This window comes from Pleurodeles waltl, chromosome 1_1 (assembly GCF_031143425.1).
Source record: "Pleurodeles waltl isolate 20211129_DDA chromosome 1_1, aPleWal1.hap1.20221129, whole genome shotgun sequence".
NCBI classification, from domain to species: domain Eukaryota; kingdom Metazoa; phylum Chordata; class Amphibia; order Caudata; family Salamandridae; genus Pleurodeles; species Pleurodeles waltl.
Window position 1 is genome coordinate 660,844,266 of NC_090436.1, and position 19,962 is coordinate 660,864,227.

At 42.8% G+C, this 19,962-nt stretch overlaps 1 protein-coding gene across 1 annotated transcript in view; it reads left to right on the forward strand.

Annotated features, from left to right (window-relative positions):
* Positions 1 to 2,152: 2,152 nt before the first annotated feature.
* Positions 2,153 to 19,962, forward strand: part of HSD17B4 (hydroxysteroid 17-beta dehydrogenase 4) — a 640,476-nt gene continuing 622,666 nt past the window's right edge. Inside the window, exon 1 of the mRNA XM_069226895.1 lies at positions 2,153 to 2,337. Coding sequence (XP_069082996.1) covers positions 2,280 to 2,337 — 58 coding nt within the window. The 5' untranslated portion in view covers positions 2,153 to 2,279. The remainder of the gene's footprint in view (positions 2,338 to 19,962) is intronic.

The following is a 19,962-nucleotide window of genomic DNA, read 5'->3' on the forward strand; positions in this document are numbered from 1 at the left end:
CCAGGTGTAGGAGCACGGGGCATTTTCAGTCCTTCTCAATAGGAATGGCAGCAAAGTATGTTTCAAATCGCTCTAGCCAATCTTGCCATTTGGGGTCAAGGGAAGATAGGGGGTCAATTGCCTAAAAACAGTTCAAGTGTGGGGTTTGATGCCATCTTTGCACAACGTTGGCTGGCGTTGAGATGTGAAGTCTATGTGTGAGGACTAAACTGGGCCGTGTACCGTGTGTGAGTGTTCCTTTCTTTTGAGTTAGCGTGCTTCTTTCACTATGTGGGTGCTGTGCTCAGGTCACATGCTTACTAAAACATGTAAGTGCACCACTCTCTATATATTTGTTGGTTTGAGTCTTTATGGTGACGTCTGTAATGTCAGGGTCTCACATCTATTTCTCTTTGGACTTTATGTAGGTGGGGAAATCAGACATTCCATGTTGCATGCCGGGCAAATGGTGATTGCTGAGATTGCGAACTCAGGCAGCACTGCTATCCAGACCCCATCATTGCCAGTTGTTGAGTGCTGGTTCCTGCATGCTCAAAAGTGTTGGTGCCACAGACGACAGCCTTTGGAGGGAGGTGACTAGCGGGGTAGCGGCACCAGCACAAAACCACTCGGGACATTAGTGTAGTGCTTAACTAACTTCCTGTGCTGGAAGTCTCATACTTTATTGCATTTGTTCTGTTGTAGCTGGTCAGAACCATATTGCTTCACAAAGGAGGTGCTTCCTATCGAAGACCCATCTGTCATAACTGGGTGGTGGTGCGTTCTGGACCGCACAACATAACAGAGAGACAGCTTGTTTCTTTTTTAATTGTCTGTCCCTCCTCTCGCTTTGAAGCACAGGAGACCCTCTCTTTAATTTTCAGTCTGACACAACTGAAGATCAAAGTTAACCGTTGAGAAGCGGTTGTTTTTTTAATCAAAGTTGTGGGATCTGTTCTGGTAAACTTAAGAAAGCTTGAGAATGTTGTTCCCAGGAGATTTTGTCTACTTTGACCTCTGTGCAGGATTCTCAAGCAGAGTTCTGCACAGATATCAGCAACATATGCACTGTCCCTTTCAGCTTCCCTAGCTGAGTACAATATTGGGAGTGAAAGGTCCGAATTGCAAGTTATAAAGTGAACCATCGCATAATCTCTGTTCGCTCCCTCTTCAACCGCTTTCTCTCATTTTTCCCTTTTCTATATCTGTTCTCTTCTCTCCCCTACCATGCCAAGGTCTCTGCCTCTCTCGCTCTCTCCCACAAGCTTTCTCTCTGTTCCCTCTACCTGGCATTTTTTTTGCCCCCTACCTTTTTTCGCTTTTCACACTTCTCTCTGTCACCATCAGCAAATGTATGTATCTCTTTTTAACTCCTTTCTCTGGCCCATCTTATTCTTGTCCCTTTTTCACCATCTGTTCTTTCTCTCTCTCAGCTGGCCGACCCTCATTTGCTTTCCTCTTCTGTCACTGTTCACTCTCACTTTTCCAACATTTAGTCTCTCCATCCCAGTATATAGCCTTCTGTCCTCCAATCTCACCATAATTTCTCTGTTTCACTCTCTCTAGTAGTGCAACAACCTGTAAGTCTACGTTCAGTAATACAGCGCTTCTTCTGGCACTATCGTTCGTGATCAGCTCTCAAATTCTGCTTGGGGTATATATGTTTGCTAGTTTTATCATCCTTAAATATGTCAGTCTATTTGTGAATGGTTGCTCAATACTCCAATGTGTAATACAACTAAAGTATACAAACCTATTTTGACTTGTACTTCTGCCAGCTAATTGTGCATCCTCCTCAGATGTGTCCGTAAAAATGACATTTTGTCCTGAATCGTGACCCTATGTCCTGACTTTTTATTATCACTGTCCAGAATTTGCCTTCTTGCCAAGTGGGCACCCTAGCAATGACGAGACCTTCCTTCCATTGCAGCTCGGTCGCATAAAGCGACAGAGGTAGGAAAGGCAATAACCAGCATACGTTATCTGCATGCTTATCTAGAAACCCCTGTTCACAAACAGAAGAAAGACTACACCTACACTCCACTTTCTTTCATATTTCTACATCCAATCAACAACGGTGTTCTCTCTGCGCAAGTCCGTTTGGGTTAATGGGCGCGTCTTTCGTGGCAGTAAAATATTCAGATGGCACTGATTGGTCTATTATCAACAGGCGTTTGTCAGAGCGAGGCTTGGAACACAGGAAGATAACGTGTGCTTCCTGGAGCCAGTGCTCCTTTGATAGAGTTTGAGTCCGTCGCTGCTGTTATTATTTGTTGAACTTCGTAACAGGCAAGAGCAGCATGGCATCCCCGCTGAGATTTGATGGGAAAGTGGTGCTTGTGACAGGAGCTGGAGGAGGTAAGTGTTCCTCCACAGGGAATGTACCCTGCGATCTGCACTGTTGGTGGGTAATCTTTCAGAGACATTTCGGCGTTCTTCACACAATACCGTCCAGTTTCTATAACTAGTTTCTTCTACGTAATTCGCTCGGCTTCAAGCTACACCGAAAGCACTACTGAACTAAAGCAAAAGTCATTGTTCACCGCAAAAAGCATTTAAGTCTCCACGCAGTGCTAGAAGCCTGGTATTCAATGCAGGGGTGTAGGAGACAATACATTTCTGGGGGGGACAGGGACAGCCTTGGGGGACTTTCAATCAACCCTATACAAATCGCTCGCTGTTTACGAACTGCAGGCTCCGATAAATATACACAATTATATATATATAGATTATATATGTTGGAAGTGAAATAGGGAGAAAGGAAGGCATGTTTTCACAGTCTGAAAGTATCTTTTATTGTTATTTACATTCACAAAGTAATTAGCTCAAATGTGAAAATAACATGTTGATTAACCTTGCATCTTCATGCACCAAGCAAATAAAGGTAGGAGGGTAAAAAGGAAGAACATACTCTTTGCGCCCCACACCCACCATGCCCATCGCCACATGCCAATTGGAACCGCACTGGAGAGATCAAAAGCGATTAGTTACAACAGTTGTAAACTGTGCTCGGAAACCATAGTTCTAATAACACTTCTGCTCCTTTGTGTGATCTTGGGAAGCTCAGCTCCACATCAATCATAACTAGGAGCATTTCAACTGAAGAAGCTCTTGGAGTTACAGGCTATATAAACATGGATTCTCTAATCTCTGTATAAACTACAGTCACTAATTTCTTTAGAAACGGCTGTTTGTGATGCACCAAGTCACTGCGTGTAAAGAAAAGACATTCACTGATTATAAAGAAAAGACATCAGAAAATGACTATGATAGGGTTATTACAGTCGAATTCTGACATTACATTGTCTTCTGCCAGAGCTAGCAGCCAAGGTAAAAGGCAGATCAGGTCACAGAGCATAATTAATGCAGCTGTTTAAAGCAAAAAAATTGAATGTTGCTTTTCTTTCTTCTGCTCTACTTTAATAGCTTGGAATGACAGAAGCTATGCACTAGGGTTTTAAGTGGTTTGTGGGAAAGTTGGTGGTGTGACCATGTATTATATGGGGTAAAATACCCCCTGTGTACATAAGGATATTGCAAGTCACCTTAAAGTTCATACCTTATAAACAAGCATTGGCATAGCCAATAGTTCTCACCTATGCAAGTTATATTGTCTTTGCCAATGTGTTTTAGCCATGCTGTACACTAGTGAGACTACTATTCAGCATGGCTGAAAGTTAATGGCATAAAGGAGAATGATGTGTCACCGACTGGTGTGGCGTAGTATCATGGAGTAAGTAGAGTGTCCTAGAATGGAGCAGTAAACTAACTTTAAAGGAACAGGGGTCCCTTGAATAAAATGCACCACCACTCCCATAAACAATGATATTAAAGTAGTATGCAAATGGAATGTTTTATGCATTTATTCAATCAAAATATAAAAGATCAAATGTAGTGGGAAAACATCAACAGGGGAAATCGAGAAAGACTGGTATTCGGGCATTACACAAGTTATCTGGATGACCCAATGTCACCAATTACAAGAAAAATGTTAAAAGTAACCTATACAGTACAGTGGTTTGGAGGAGGCTGGCCTGGTTTGTAGTGGGTACCTATGGTACTTACACCTTATACCATGTCCATTTATCCCTTATTAGTGACATGTAGGCAGTGTCTAGACGCCAGGCTCTCTAGGGATAGCTGTAGCCAAGGCTTATCTAGGAGACATGCAGAGCTCATGCAATACCACTGTAGTCACACAGTACTCACACACATGAAAGAAAATACTAAGTGTTACAAAAATAAAGGTACTTTATTTTAGTGACACAAATGCCAAAAATACCATAGAGACTATACTCCCTTAGAAGGTAAGTATTACACCAATTATATACACTAGTATGCAGCAATAGCAATAAAAACAGTTAGAAAACAGTGCAATTAGTGAAAATCACAATGGTTAGAAATGGGCCTTGGGAAACACAAACCATATACTAAGAAAGTGGAATGCGAATATAGGTTTCCCACCTAGGCAAGTGTGGTATGTACAGGGGCGCTGGGAGTATTAGAAAACACCAAAGGTAAGTAATAGAACCCACCTCAGAGCCCAGGAAAGCAGAAGTAAATCACAGTAACTTTCCTAGAACACACAAGAACACGAGAAAGAAGATAATGCAAGAACCAGAAGATACTTCAAGACACAAAGGGTGGATTCCTGGACCTAAAGACCTGTGGAAGAATGGGACTAAGTCCAAGAAGCACAGAAGAGTCCAGGGAGGACAGGAGCCCCTGCTAACCCGAATCAAGGTGCATAAGAAGAACCACTGGTGAAGAACAACAGTCAGTACTGCACCCAAGAAGATTGATGCGGGTTCGTGGTGGGTGCAGATGATATCCCACACCGGATAGATGATTGCAGACTGGTTTGCATCGCTGGATTCCAACAACAAGTCTTGGCACAGGCAAAGCTCATGGTTAGCGGAAAATGGCAACCCAGGAGGAGGAGTCAGAGGGGGCTCTCAGCAACTCAGAGAGCCCACGGAATACCAGGCAGCGCACATAAGAGTCCCCAGCATGGGGACAAAGGAGTTGCAAAAGGAGGCCCACGCAGCAGAAAAACAAAGGATCCCACGCCGCCAGAGAACCACTCGGGAAGCGGTGCATCTCAGGAAGGAGTGCTGGGGGCCGAAGCTACATGGTACACAAAGAATTTCATAGAAGGATGCCAACAAGCCTTGGCAACTGAAAAACATGTGGTGCACAGGAGTACTGTCTTGCGTGGGAAGGCAAGCTCTTACCTCCACCAATGTTGGACAGTAGGACGTCAGGACCATCAGGACCACTTCAGTCCACCACCCGTGATACAGGATCCATGCAACTCGTCAGGAGAGGGGACCCATGCAGATGGTCATTGTTGCAGAGAGGTGCCTGCTGAAGCAGGGGAGTGACTCCTTCACTCCAAGGGAGATTCGTTCATTCCTCTGGTGCAGACTAAAGACAGGCTGTCCTCTGAGGCTGCACAACCGGGAAACAGTTGCATTTGCTGGCAAGAGCTGGAGATACAATGTTGCAGAAGTCATCTTTGCTTCGTTGTTGCAGTTTGTGGAGTTCCTGGAGGGTCCAGATGCAGTTTCCGAGGTGAGAAAGTGAAGTAAAGGATGCAGAGTCTTGCAATCTGAATCTGAAGAACCTCTCAAAGAAGAGACCCTAAATAGCCCTGAAAGGGGGATTGGTCAGCTAAACAGGTAAGCACCTATCAGGGGACGGCTCTGACACCACCTGCTGGCACTGGCCACTCAGATGCTCCCAGAGTTTGCTGCCAACTTAGAATTCAAGATGGCAAAACCCAGGGTCCCTCTGGAGGAGCTCTGAGCAGCACACCTGGGGTGGTGGTCCAGTTTCGTGCCAGAGCAGGGGCTTGAGGTACCTGAACCGGTGTACACTGGATTATGTAAGGAGGACACCAAATGTGCCCTTTAAAGCATTTCCAGTGGCCTGGGGAAGGAAGCTACCCCTTCCAAACCTATTTTCCAAAGGGAGAGGGTGTAACACCCCTCTATCAAAGGAAATCCTTTATTCTGCCTTCCTGGGCTTGAGCTTCTCAACCAACAGGAGGACAGAAACCTGTCTGAGAGGTGGCAGCAGCTGGGGCTGCCTGGAAAACCTCAGAAGGCTGGAATGGCAATACTGGGGGTCCTCTAAGGAGCCCCCAGAGTGCATGGAATCATACAACCAATGCTTGCAAAAGCCTTGGGGTATGATTCCAACATGTTTGATACCAAACATACCTATGTTTGGAGTTACCATTATGTAGCTGGAAATAGGTAGTCACCTATTTCCAGTACACGTGTAAAATGGCATCCCCACACTCCTGAAGTCTGGGAAAATGGTCCTGGAGGTCGTGGGGGCACCTCTGCTAGTGCAGGGGTGCCCTCACACACAGGTACTCTGCACCCTGCCCTCAGGGCTGGAGGGCCTGCTATAGGGGTGACTTATAAGTGACCTGGTGCGGTGTAACTGGCAGTGAAGGGGTGCATGCACCTTTTCACGCAGGCTGCAATTGCAGTTCTGTAGAAGCCATTGCATGGGCTCCCTATGGGTGGCAAAAAAAATGCTGCAGCCCCTAGGGATCTCCTGGAACCCCAATGCCCTGGGTACCTAAGTACCATATACTAGGGACTTATAAGGGGGCACCAGTATGCCAATCTTGGGTGAAATACTGGGTTACCAGTATGCAACAACCATAATTTAAGGGAGAGAGCATAACTACTGGGGTTCTGATTAGCAGGATCCCAGTAGACACACTCAAACACACTGGCAAACAGGCCAAATGTGGGGGTAACCAAGCTAGAAAGAGGCTACTTTCCCACAAGGTTAGCATCCACAATAGTGATTTATACGCGGTTATACACCCACTTTTACATGAATGACTCAAATAGTGAATCAAGAAGTCATGAGCTCATAGTACCTATGCTTATCCCAACTTATGTACAATATCACAAATTCAAGTCAAGGTACTTTGGCCGACGATATTTCGATCCCCTAGACAGGTATCCGGATCATCCTAAGCCTTCGTTAAGCTTGAGTTAAAAGGGTTACATAGTGCTTGTAACCAAAACGTCGAAGATAAATCTGACTCACGTCTCATATGAGTGACAAGGCAATCAATGGAGATCTGAATCTCTAATCAAGCGCCAATGGCATAAAGTAGTAGTAGAGTGGGGTAGTGTCACAGTGTAATAGAGTGGAGTGGCAGAGTGTCAGAGTGGAAAGGCATAAATAAGAGTGAACTGGAGTATAGTGAAGTAAAGTAACATGAACTAGCATAGAGAAAGTTGGGTAGAGTGTTGTTGAGCATAGTACATTGTTGAATAGTGGAGTGGCATAGAGGGCTGTGCAGTGGCGTTGAGTAGAGTATCGTAGATTGAAGTGGCATAGAGTGGTGTGGAGTGGCATAGAGTGGAGTAAAGTGGAATGGAGTGGCGTACAGGGAGTTGTGTAGGGAGTTACAGAGTGGAGAAAGTGTTGGAGTTTAATGGAATAGAGTGTCAGCGTCTAGTATCATGGAGTGTAATATCAGAGTGAAGTGTCCGAGTGGAGTTGGGTGGTCTAGAGTGAAATGGCATAGAGTACAGTGGTGCAAAGTAGATTGGCGTAGAGTGTGGTGGTATAGAGTGCGTTGGTTTTGAGTAAAGTGGTGTAGAGTGCATTGACGAAGACAGCACTGGTTTAGCGTACAGTGCAGTAGCGTAGAGTGGTGAAGAGTAGAGGGGAGCAGAGTGGAGTGGCACTGCATAGATTGCAGTTGTTCAGAGTGCTGTGTCATAGAGTGATGCGGTGCATGGTAGAGTGGAGTGGTGCAAGGTAGAGTAGACTGGTGTAGAGTGCAATGGTGGGGTGCAGTGATGCAGAGTAGAGTGGCATAGTGTAGTGGCATATAGTACATTTGTGTAGAGTGGCATATAGTTGAGTGGTGCAGAGTAGAGTGCAGTGGTGCAGAGTAGAGAGGAGTATAGTTCAGTGGCAGAGTGCAGTGTTGCAGAGTAGAGTGTCATAAAGGGCAGTGGTGTAGAGTAGAGTGGCATAGAATGTATTGGTGCAGAGTGCAGTCATGTAGAGTGATGTAGAGAAGTGTGGCTTAGAGTACAGTGGTGCTGAGTAGAATAGAGTGACATAGAGTGCAGTGGCATGGAGTAGATTGCTGCAGAGTACAGTATAGTGGTGAAAAGTAGATTGTTGCAGAGTGGAGCATAGTGACGTAGAGTGCAGTAGCATAGAACGGTGTAGAGCAGATTGGAGTGGCGCAGGGTACATTGGAGTGGTGCAGGGTAGATTAGACTGGCATAGCATAGCATAGAGTGGAGTTGCGTAGATTGCAGTCGCATAGAGGAGATGATTTCAAAGTAGAGTGAAGGGCCTACAGTGGAGTGGTTTAGAGTAGATTAGAGTGCAGTGGTGCAGAAAAGAGTGCAGTGGGACAGAGTACAGTGGCATTGAATGCAGTGGTGCAGAGTAGAGTAGAGTGGCGTGGAGTTCAGTGGCAGAGTGCAATGTTGCAGATTAGAGGGTCGCAGAGTGGTTTATTGTAGAGTGGCATAGAGTGCAGTCGCCTAGAGTGCTGTGGCGCAGAGTACAGTGGCATTGAAAGCAGTGGAATAGAGTGCTGCGGTGCAGAGTAGATTGGCATAGAGTGCAGTGGCATAGAGTGCATTGGATTTGAGTAAAGTGGTGAAGAGTGTAGGGGTGTATTGTGCAATGGTTAGAGTAGAATAGCATAGATTGCAGTGGCGTAGTGTAGAGTGCTGCAGAGTAGAGTGGTGCAGAGTAGAGTGGTACAGCATAGATTGCAGTGGCGTAGAGTAGCACAGAGTGGAGAAAAGTGGTGTAGGGTGCAGTGGCATAGGGTAGATTGTTTCAGAGTACAGTGAAGAAAAGATAGAGAAAAGATAATATACTTCAATATGCTCAAGTATGTAACGATAACAACATATATAATAACGCTAGACATAACGGCCCAAAATGAAATATGGCTTCTCCCTGTTAGCCACTCTATAATCAAGCCCTTCATTACCTAGATAACAAACCATTAAACATAAATGTTATAAAAAAATATCCTTCTAATAGCTAAATTGTTGTGTGAAATGGTAAAATCTGGGCCCAATCACGACTTCACTGTTTCACCAACTGGTGTGATCTTAGGCAAATACAAACATTGTGTTTCACAGAGTCTCCTTTCTAGCCTGCAGGTGTCTGGCTGAGTGGGACTCTGTTATCTCTTTAGATCTTGCTCAATGTCTTGCAGCTCCTCTTGAAGGCATCCTGCAGTGCTCCTCTTCAAGGCAGCAGGTGATGCAGACAGTAATCATCCAAAACTCTTTTCTCCTCCTCGTGCCCTTTGTTCTTATGAGCACCCTTAATGCCCACAGGTGTGAACAGGACAAACAAAAGAGCAGAGGGCGCAGGGGGCCTCCTGACTCACCTTCATTCTGTTACCATCAGATTGGAGGATGGTCGGTACAGGGCTGTTATAAGTAGCGCTTTTGTGCGCTAATGGCCCTCTGAATAATAGATGTGAAAGGGGAAATTATTGTGTCCCCTTGTCCCCCCCACCTTCGTCCCCCGTGTCCCCCACCCTCCAAAATCTGGGGGGGATACATCCCCCGCGTCCCCCACACTTCCTACGCCCATGATTCAATGTGCATCTGTCTATCTAATCCAAGCGTCTTCAAACTGGTGGGCACCCCCCCTCCTCGTAGCATTATGCAGATAATAGTGCTTTGATTTAGGCATAAACACATTTATGGCATTTTTAAAAGGCTAACAAAACTTAACTGCAATGTTTCATTAAGTCTAGCAATAGTTAAGCATTGCTAACTTAATAGAATAATTGTGAAAAAATCTGGGGTGGGAGGTGGGGGGGGGTTTGATGATATATATATTTTTTTCTTTCCCGGAAGAGAGGGTGGGGTGCGGTGCACTGCAGTAAAACGTTTGAAAGCTTTATCTTTATCTTTATCTAGCGAATCTATCTATTCTTCCTACCGCTGGAACGCTCCAATGTGCGCTGAGCAAAGTCACAAGATACATCATGCGCTACCTTTCAGGTAGCACCTTTGCTTGTGTACCTGGTCCTTAGTAAGTAAACTTACAAGGGGGCAAGTATAGGTCGATGAACCTTTCGATTTGTATGAAGTATCCTAGCTACAGAGTGAACAATGTCTTCAGTAATAAATACACAAGAATCAATAACAATTAAGCAAATTATTAATCAACTGCTAATAAACATCACACAATAACCACAACTCCATATACGTTTTAACCATTTTATTTCCCTATTTGTTACAACGCTAAGTCATTAATTTCAGAACTTTATTCACATCAATTAGGATTAATTCATTAGTGACCACCAGTAACATAATCTAATCATAACTTGAGACAGAATGTATTCTAATGCATAAGACAACATGTGAATCAAAGCTGCATACATCAACATGAGTAGGAGAGTTCAGCAAATCAGACTGTCCATCGTTTGTCACTATGAACGTCACCGTCTCTGAATAGAAACCTTACCTAACCCAGATTAGCATTAGCATGTGGGACTTCATGTGAAAACAATTTAGACTACAAATTTGGAAATTCATCTTGCTAAGAGAAAATTATATAAAAACCGCACAGTTGGTACCTAGAAAGGAAAGGCACAAAAGGTCAATCAGTCACATTGTCATAGCTACCTATCCACGGTATGGATCAGCAACAAAGTCAGTCTTCGTCTTCAGGTCAGCAATCGATCATCATCGCATCAAGCTCTCAAGAGCATGAGCCCAATGACAGAATCTCAAATCTCTCTTCATCAGTTCTTCACCTAACGTCTCCCTCCGTCCATCTGCATCCCCCTAACATCTTAACTCTCCCCTTCTGTCATGTCATTATATCAAAGTCACCCAGTCTATCCCCTAATTTCTAATTGGTCAGTTAATCTCCAGTTATGACTCTATCCAATAATATTACTATTCCAAATCTACGAATTATAGTATTACACAATTCTCAGGATTTCGATTGGTTCACTATAAAATGTCCTCATCATCCGGATCGTCAGGTATCGAAAATGTTGCATCTTCTTCTCCCGTTGGTGTCTCTATTGTTCAAGTCCTGGGAAAATACATCCCGTCTGCTTTTCACAGTCCTTGTTACATTTCGATTCCATCATCTCCTGTCCGTTCATTCGCAGAGAATTCTAGCTAAGCAGACTTTATTAAACTAAGAGTGGTTCATGGTCAGTTCATCACATTAGCTTCTCTACATTGCATTGTTATTCAGTTTCTGTATGAGGCCTGGCAAAACTAGGCCACAACTTCAGCTAATTTAGCCCTACAATATAATGCAAAACATACGTTATATATCTCAATATGACATATTACTACATCATTATTACGCATTTTCAACATTTCACATATTTTAGTCACTTTTTACTATAATTCGTGAACCTTGGTGACCTCTCTCCATGGGCGCATTTTCAAACGTGCATATTATTTTTCTATGTTAATTCGATTTCTACACATTTTCTTTATTTAGAATACATTCCTTAATAACATTTTATTTAATATATCTGCTTCATCACCTTTAAGTCATTGCATTAATGCATCAGTCATCACTGTGCCTCCTCAGCCTTACACCCAGAGCTATGCAATGTCGTACCAACCAGGAGACCTTCTGGTGCTGTGTAGTGATAGGGAGTTGCCAGTGGGAGATATTTGGCTAATTTCGTTAGACACATCTTCACATTAAATCCCATTATTAATCAAGGATATAAATGCATTTTGAGTGTCCATCGTGTTTTCGCTCCTTTATGCTCATACTCTCTTGCTCTGGTGCACGTTAGTGTGCTCAGTGTAGTTGGTGTAAGTGCTTTTGGCCAATCAAGACAGGTGTCCCTTTTCAACTTCTTAATGCAAGTTAAAACAACTTTGCAAATAAAGCCCTCCACCGTAGGATTTATTTGTGGCATGGACCTATTTAACTCTACACATTCACAGTACACACTCGCTTCAAGAACGTGTATTTAAATTAAATGCACGTTATTTAAAAAAGGAAAAGAGCGTGTGCTTAATATTCATCTTTCAAGTGCAGTTAAACGGGTTATTCATGTGTGATCAGTCGTGCAAATAGGGCAAGGTTCGTTGCTCTCTTTGTGGTTAAAATGTTTTTCCATGTTCCTTTGCGTTCAGCATGCTCACCTGAAAGCCAGTTCTAGACTTCTACAATGAGCGTACGGCTGTCTACAATTGTGCAAAGTATGTTTATTATTTCTGTTATGAATCAGGAAGAGCTGGGAAACCTGCAAGTGGTAAGGACTAGGCCCACTACCAAGATGGCTCTGTTACAGATATTGAATTAATTGTTCTGAAAATCCATGGCAGTTATTTTGGCATGCAGACTTTCATGCTAGCATATTTTTCAAAACATGTTTTCAATTTTGAAGTATATATTTACATTGCGTTTTTAGTCTTAAAGCATATATTTGCAATGCCATATAAAAGATTTTTACAGGATAGAAGTTACTGTCTAGTTGCCAAATCGAACACTTTGATTCCATAAGACAGTGGTTCTAATCCCGTTTTCATACTAACCTCAGTTTTTGATTTTAGGTAAATTGCTTTAATCTCAGGGCCTCCTCTGTTTTGGCATAATTGGAGATTGCTTAGAAACTAGCTAGCCGCTGTAGAAAGTGCTGTATAAATAATTTAGTTTTGGCTGAAAACGGTGTGTGTGCTGTAGGTTGATTTAAAAAGTACATAGAATAACGTGCACTTTCATGATTTTTATAATATTTGAACATAATCATCTTAGATCCATTAAGTGCAAACGATTTTGGTTAGTTCTTTGAGACACTTAGGATTTCGTCATTACTTCGGTAGGCTCTCCATTCAAAAATTTACTTAATAGCTCCGTTTTGCTCTGTTTGCACAATGTCTGAAAACTATTCTTTCACCCCTGCTCTGCATGCTGTTGACCCTTGCCCTGGATGAGATGGCAGATTCTGTGTTTCTTGAGCACTCACTGCAATGTTTTTACTTGTTTTCTACGCACGGTATGGTCTTAAATAATTACTAAGTTGAAACATCGCAGTGCATTTAAGTTAATAATATAACAATACCACAGTAAGAATAATAAGGATGCCATGCTGCTTCGTACATACATTTGGCACACGTTCGTGTACACACCTTTGACCTAAATTGATACACACGGTAATGTGCACTTTGAGCTGTTTCCTAACATAAGAGATTATGTAATTCCTGCGTGCTTTGTTACATTATCCGTGATGGGTTTTTTTTCTGAAAAAGATATGTGAACTGCCTCATCAGAGGTTACCAGAAGAATTATGTTTAATTATATAAATACAGAATTCCAACATTAAATGCTATCTCGCTTCTCCAGGAAAGAGCCTCTTGAGATCCGCTTACAAAGTTTTTCTTGCATCGGAATTCGGTTTTACCGAATATTTAGGATTTAAAGATCAGTACCTCCATCGTAAAATATGACCATTTCCACGCCACTGTTCTGTAGTTCACTTGTCTGATGTTTGTGAACTGCTACAGTACTTACACAAAAGCAGCCAGATTACTGCACACACCGCCACCATCACTGCCGGAAAGCTGACAAAATGACTACATCTATTAATTAGCCTGCCTCCGTCATTAAAGTGTCACCTGGCGGTCACGGATTTTGGTTCTTTGTGAGAGCCCCTCAATCTTAAATCTTTCGGAAATCAGTACAAAATACCTATCTTTCGTGTGTAAATGTCATGTTGTAAAAATCTTTGTATCATGCCTGGAAATAGCGACAGTAATCTGGTATAGTCGACAGACTACAGGTGTCATAATCAATAGTACAGACCAAATGGAGTGTTTTAGTGACTCTTCCGTTTACGACCGATATTCAGACCGGTTTTTTTTTATGTTAAATCAGTGCTGTGTAAAACAGAAGTGCAGTGCATCATCTCTAAACTGCCTACTACTCTATTTGTGACGACGCTGACAATGGCTGCTTTTCTTATGTTTATTTTTTTAAATAATTGTATTGGTGAGATTACCAGTGACAACGAAATAAAGGGCCAGATGTATCAAAGCTTTTTGCATTCGCAAACGGTGCGGATGCCCGTTTGCAAATGCAAAAAGCTCTTTCAGAATGTATCAAAGGCATTCTGAATGCAATTTTAAGGAATCGCTAAAATAGCGATTCCTTAAAATTGCGACCCTGTTTAGAGAGTCGCAAATTGCGACTCTCTAAATAAGAAATCGCAAATAAGGGATCCTTATTTGCGATTTCTAAAGCGCATGTATGAAGCAATTCCTTAATGCGAATTGGGCATTAAGGAATCGCTATTACCACCAAGTTGAACTTGGTGATAACCATGTGCAAATTTTTAAATTGCATTTTTAAAATTTACATGTAAAGCACACATTCCCTTTTGCAATGTGTGCACCTTAGGTGTTGTTAAAAAATGTTTTGGGGTGCAGCAGAGGGGGCCTTAGGCCCCCAGCACCCTGGACTTAGCATTTCCCCAAAATTGCGAATTCCAGTTAGTTATTCGCAATTTGGGACATGCAAAATATTCGCAAATATGGGCCGACATCCCATAGATGCGAATGGGGGCCGGTATCGCAATTTGCGATTCGGTACTAGCATTTGCGATTTTTAAGAAATCACTATTACCGAATCGCAAATATGATACATAGCATTTTGTGAATCAGTAATAGCGATTTCTTAAAAATCGCTATTTCCGATTCGCAAAAGGCTTTTTTCATACATTTGGCCGAAAGTTTGTAAATAAAAATATTTAGAAATAGAAAGAAGCTTTAATATTTCCAAGTGGATTTGTTTCAGATTTTATCAACCTGGGCCACAAACTCCTTCACCTTCTCAGATGTGAGTTTGAAAAGGAAAATTATTCGGAGGGCTTGTCTGGACATCACAAACTTTGATTAATTGTACTGTGCAGGAAAGTGGATTATTATTTGGGGAGGACAAGAGTCCACCCCAAAAGAGAAGGCTGCCTCCTCTCAGATGTCCATTTAATTAAATAAACTAAACTTCTGCTCAATCCCTTGTAATGTGATATGAAACAGTTAGACTTAAATCAAAAGCAGTGTGTAAAGAATCAAGCAGTGCATGCACTGTAGAAATAGTCACACAAAACACAGTGAAAATCCACAACCAATCTTAAAATACAGAAAACAATTGTATGACTAAAATGATAAAAATCTAATAAGGGGGAGTAGAAATATGAATGTTTAAAGATGTAAGTGAAAATAGTGCCACAAAACACTAATGGTAGTCCACAGAAGTGGTAAACCATGACCTAGACAGAACTTGGGGCCACCCACGATGGAAGCTTGATCGGATTCAACTAGTGGTTGGTACTTGTGAAAGTCTGGAGTTTAAAAAGAAGAAACAAGTTTCTAAGTCCCAACGCATTAAGGGACTTTGTCACTTTTTGAAAAGAAAAATCTTCCCCGAGTGAGCTGCCCCTGGAATTGTAACTGCTGCTGTGTAATCAAAGCAGGCTAGTGCTGCTGGAGCCCATACTTTCAAAGTTCCAAAACTGTTGTGTTTCGAAGGTGCTGGGAGCCTTGACCGAACCAATGCTATGAAACTGCAAGTTAGTTACTTTTCCCACGTTTCCCCCTGGAGTTCCTGAAGAAACGTTTCCCAAATATTTTACTGGTGCCCAGGCTGCGAAAGCTCTCAGAAGGGCTCTTAGAGACACTCAGGGTGTCAGGCAGAGGCCGACAGCAAAGTCCAGGTCCTGCTGTCACTGGTCAGCGGTACATTTCCAGGAGAATGCCTCTTGTGGCTGGCTTCCTGTGTCCCTGTAGTTACACAGGAGGTCAGCCAACTGACCCTGGTCTCTACTCCTTTAGCCTGGGTACAAAAGAGAGCCAGGCTAATCCTTCAAGCCTCCTCTCAGTTCACAGACAGCACGGCCAGCTCTCTTGTGATCTTCCACAGATCTAGTAAGTGTTCTAAGAAGGGTGTCACCTTTTATGGTTGGCACTAGCTAATGGGTGGGGGCGACTCCTGGCTCCTAAATAACTAATGAGCTAAAAGTTTATAGGGTCAACCCTTCCTACTTTTTACAGCAGTTCCTGCTTGCCATACTGCAAACAAACCCAATATGCACCTTACTTTCAAAATGCAAGGTGAGTGACATCTTTCTCCCTATGTGCAGTGCCTGTGTGTCCACCCAAAGGTGTGGTCAGGATAATGAGCAGGCCCCTTCTCTGTGGATTCTCAGAACCATCTGTGGGGTTAGATTTCTTCCCCCGGATTCAGTGCCAGCTGACTAGGGGGACAAAAGTCAGGACCGACCTTTCAAGTTGTAACATAATTTAATTCAGACAGGGAAGACCCCTTGTAAGTTAATTAAGTTTCTGAGCCCAAGTCAGCTGATCTTCCTGTCATCGAAGGAAAACACCTCCCCATTTCAGGGCCATTGTGTCTGGGAGCAGTTTTCAAACCTCCTTCACACACAATTCAGGCCAAGCACCGGCTGGGCAGTTACTGGAGAGCTCATGCAAATTTGTCTCCAGCAGCTTCAGGCAGACGAAAGTTAACTTTCTAAAAGTTACATTTCCCACATAGTTAATAAAAACCTATAGTGGATTTCTATTAATATATAAAATAAGTATTTGAATAGAGTCAGTAGCAAGTACAGGTCAAAAGTTATAGATTAATGTGTATACTCTGCATTTTTACTCCTCCTTTGTACCAGTGACAATGTAGTTTTGGGCCTAGTCACTGGGGAAACTAGCCATTTCTAATATCACACATGTTCCTTAAATATTATGCACCCTACTTTGTGGGCATCAAAGGGGGTTTCCATACCTACCAATATTTTCATTCAGATTTTGACAGGTCTGTGTGGCACAGTTCAAGCTGCTATTGTATGGCTACACATGGTAGGACAGAAGCCATGTTTCATACTGCGACTATAGTAGATTGCACAATAGGTGGTGCAGGCCAGAAGAGGCATTTACCTTTACATGCTGTGGGTGTATTTCTGTACTGTATACTGTGGCCTCATAGGAAAGGTAAATGTGTGAATCAGGTTTTAAGGCAACTTCTTGTTTTAGGGGTCAGAGCAAGTACACTGGGTGTTGGATAGCAGTGTCCCAGTGTTACTTGAAATAAGTTTAACTATAACCGGTTAATTGTTAAGGTTTTGTGTGAGTAAATTCAGAACTTAACTATAACGCCCCTGTAACCTTTGTTTTTTTCCAGTGAATTTCTTTGTTTTTTTGTGTTTTTTTAATTTTTTTATCATGCACAGACGTGAATATAAACAGCGCCTTGAAGGGTCTATGACTGTGCGCGGCAGGGTTTGACCCTCCTGCATGAACCCAAACCCAAGCTGCGCACGACCTTTGGCCGTGTGCAGCATGAGGTTGGACACAGTGTTTTATTTTTTCTTTCAATTGTTCTCTAGAATTTGCAAATCCTCAAGTGGATTCACAAATCCGGGATCTGTAGATCCGTGAATCGGATGAAAGAAATATATAATTAGGCAATTTGTGTTCACAAGGACCCCTTTGCGTCCTGTGGGGTCAGGATACCTGTATCCTGACCACTTATGTGTTTTTTTTCTCTTCTTTTCTCACCACCCAGCCGATGTGTCAAACAATATGGTGGCCGCAACTTTTCTGTCAGGTTACGGCCAGCCAATCAGATTCTTTTTGTGGTGCATGGATCTGCTGATCAATCCGTGGTGGATCCGCCTCTCTATATATCTATAATTTTTGGCCTTAAATTACTCAGAACCTACTGAACAGATTGATACCAAATCACAGAAAGCGTGATCTGTGCAAGAGATTCTATCTTCTTGACAAATTTGGTGTAGTTCCGTTCAGGGGTTCCAGCAGTAGGCGTGTGTAAAGGTACTATGGAAAAATGAATGGGGGAAAATGTGTTTTGGGACTCCGCCTGACAGATCACCCTGAAACCTTCAAGACAGAAGCTGAACTTAGCAAAGTATAAGTTTAGAAAAGTTCATGAAGATTAATCAAATTATACCAAAGTTATTAGCCAAACCAAAAATGTTTTTTCTATAGAAACTAGGTCCTAACTATAACAACCTAGTGGCGACTAGGTAATATATGTATATGAATAGGTGTGCGTGCTTATATATATATCTGCACTGAAAAGACCAGAGGTTACAGGGACATTATTATAGTTAGGTACCATAGAAATTCAGCAGTTATAGTGAGTTCTTTCAACTAATTATAACTCGCACCCTAAGGTAACTGTAACCCTTGCCATGCACAGTGGTCATCAATAATTTATTACAAATGCTGTAGTGATAATATGAAAGATGGGATAGAAGATGTCATCAATGATATAAAATGTGGAGTCATTAGCTGTGCATAGCAAAGGTGCAAGATATAGTCACATTAGGGCATGAGTTATAGTTACTTGAAAGAACTCTATAACTGCTGAATTTCTGTGGTTTTGTATGAGTAAATTCAGAACCTAACTTTGTATCCTTTGTGTTTTTTCAGTGAATTTCTATGTTTTTTTAATGTATAATAATTTTCATTATTATATGTTAATCCATCAACCACTGTGCATGACATTTGGCAGTGCGATGCAGCGGTTGGCCACCTATAAGCACCCAACCTTGCACCATGCATCTCTTTCACCTGTGCACAGTAGGGGTTGCCTGCAAGGGCTGGGCTGCAGCCAAACCCCTAACCACCCAACCCCATGCTGTACATGGCCCTTTGGCAGTGCACAGCAGAAAGTGGCCATGGCCTCTCTGGGTGTGAGAGGGTGTATCTGGGGGTGAAAGTATCGGTCGGAAGGTCTGTCTGGATGGGAGTGTGTACATCAGTGTTTTTAGTGGATGCGTCAGTATGTGCGTGGGTATGTGAGTTGGTGCATGAGGCTGTCAGTGGGTCTGTGAGTGGGTGTGTGACGGTCCGAGTGGGTATGTGAGTGGGTGCACGAGGGAGTAGGAGAAATTGATTGAAAGAGAAAAAAAGTGAGACGGGAGAGAGAGTTTTTCAGTCTTTGATGTCTGAAATACTTAATACTGAATGAGATATTTCTGTACAATTTAAAATAAGAGAAAAGTATCAGTCATTAAAAAAAATTATAATTAGTACTTAAAAAAAAAAAAGTGGGAAACAAGTCCAGCTTTACTTGAACCCTCAATGCTCAGCACGGAGCTGCTGTTAAGTTTGTGACCTTCACACTGTCACACTGCGCTACTGCTTTTTTTTTTCTTTTATGGCCCTTAAGGCTTCCCTCGTGGTGCCAATGCTTCAACAAGCAAGGAGCTGCTTTAACAGCAGCTCTGTGTTTGCTGAAGCAAACCTTTGATCTGTCCTCTGCAAGATGAAAGGCACGCTTTCAGACAGCGGGACCTGTTTTTCAGGTCCCTCTCTTTGAAACAGAGTGTTTGCTGTGGCTTGCGTGTAGCTTCAGAGCTGCCAAACTACAGCAAACAGCTATGTTCTGGGGGTGGGCATTCCAGGACATAGCAAGGGCTGGCTCTGAGGAATGGCTGTCCCCAAGGCCATCAGAGCTCCACGAGAGAGGCCGCACAGCCCCATCCAACATTCACACTTTCCCGAGGAGGTGGTGGTCTCCAGGGCTAAAGGGGTCCAAAACTGACTCCCAGAGAATCAGAGCTGTGCAGTTCCCTGCATGAGCTCGACTTTGTTTGCGAAGTTGCAGCAGCTAAGGATATACAAATTTGGATGTCCCTAAATTTCTCAAAAACTACTTGACGAATTAAATAAGCAAAAGAGTGATCTGCGTACTGAAAGCTACCTTTCTGCCAAATTTGGTGTAATTGCGTCCGTCGTGTCAAAAGGTCCTATGGGAATTTACATGAGAAACGCATGTATTTTGACACCCCCTTTTTTTTTTTTTGCCCCCTGCCTGGCGGATCACCCTGAAACTTTCAGTGCACAACTAGATTCACCGTAACTCTTTTTTCGGGGAAACATTTCATGAGGATTTGTCAAATGGCACCAAAGATATAGG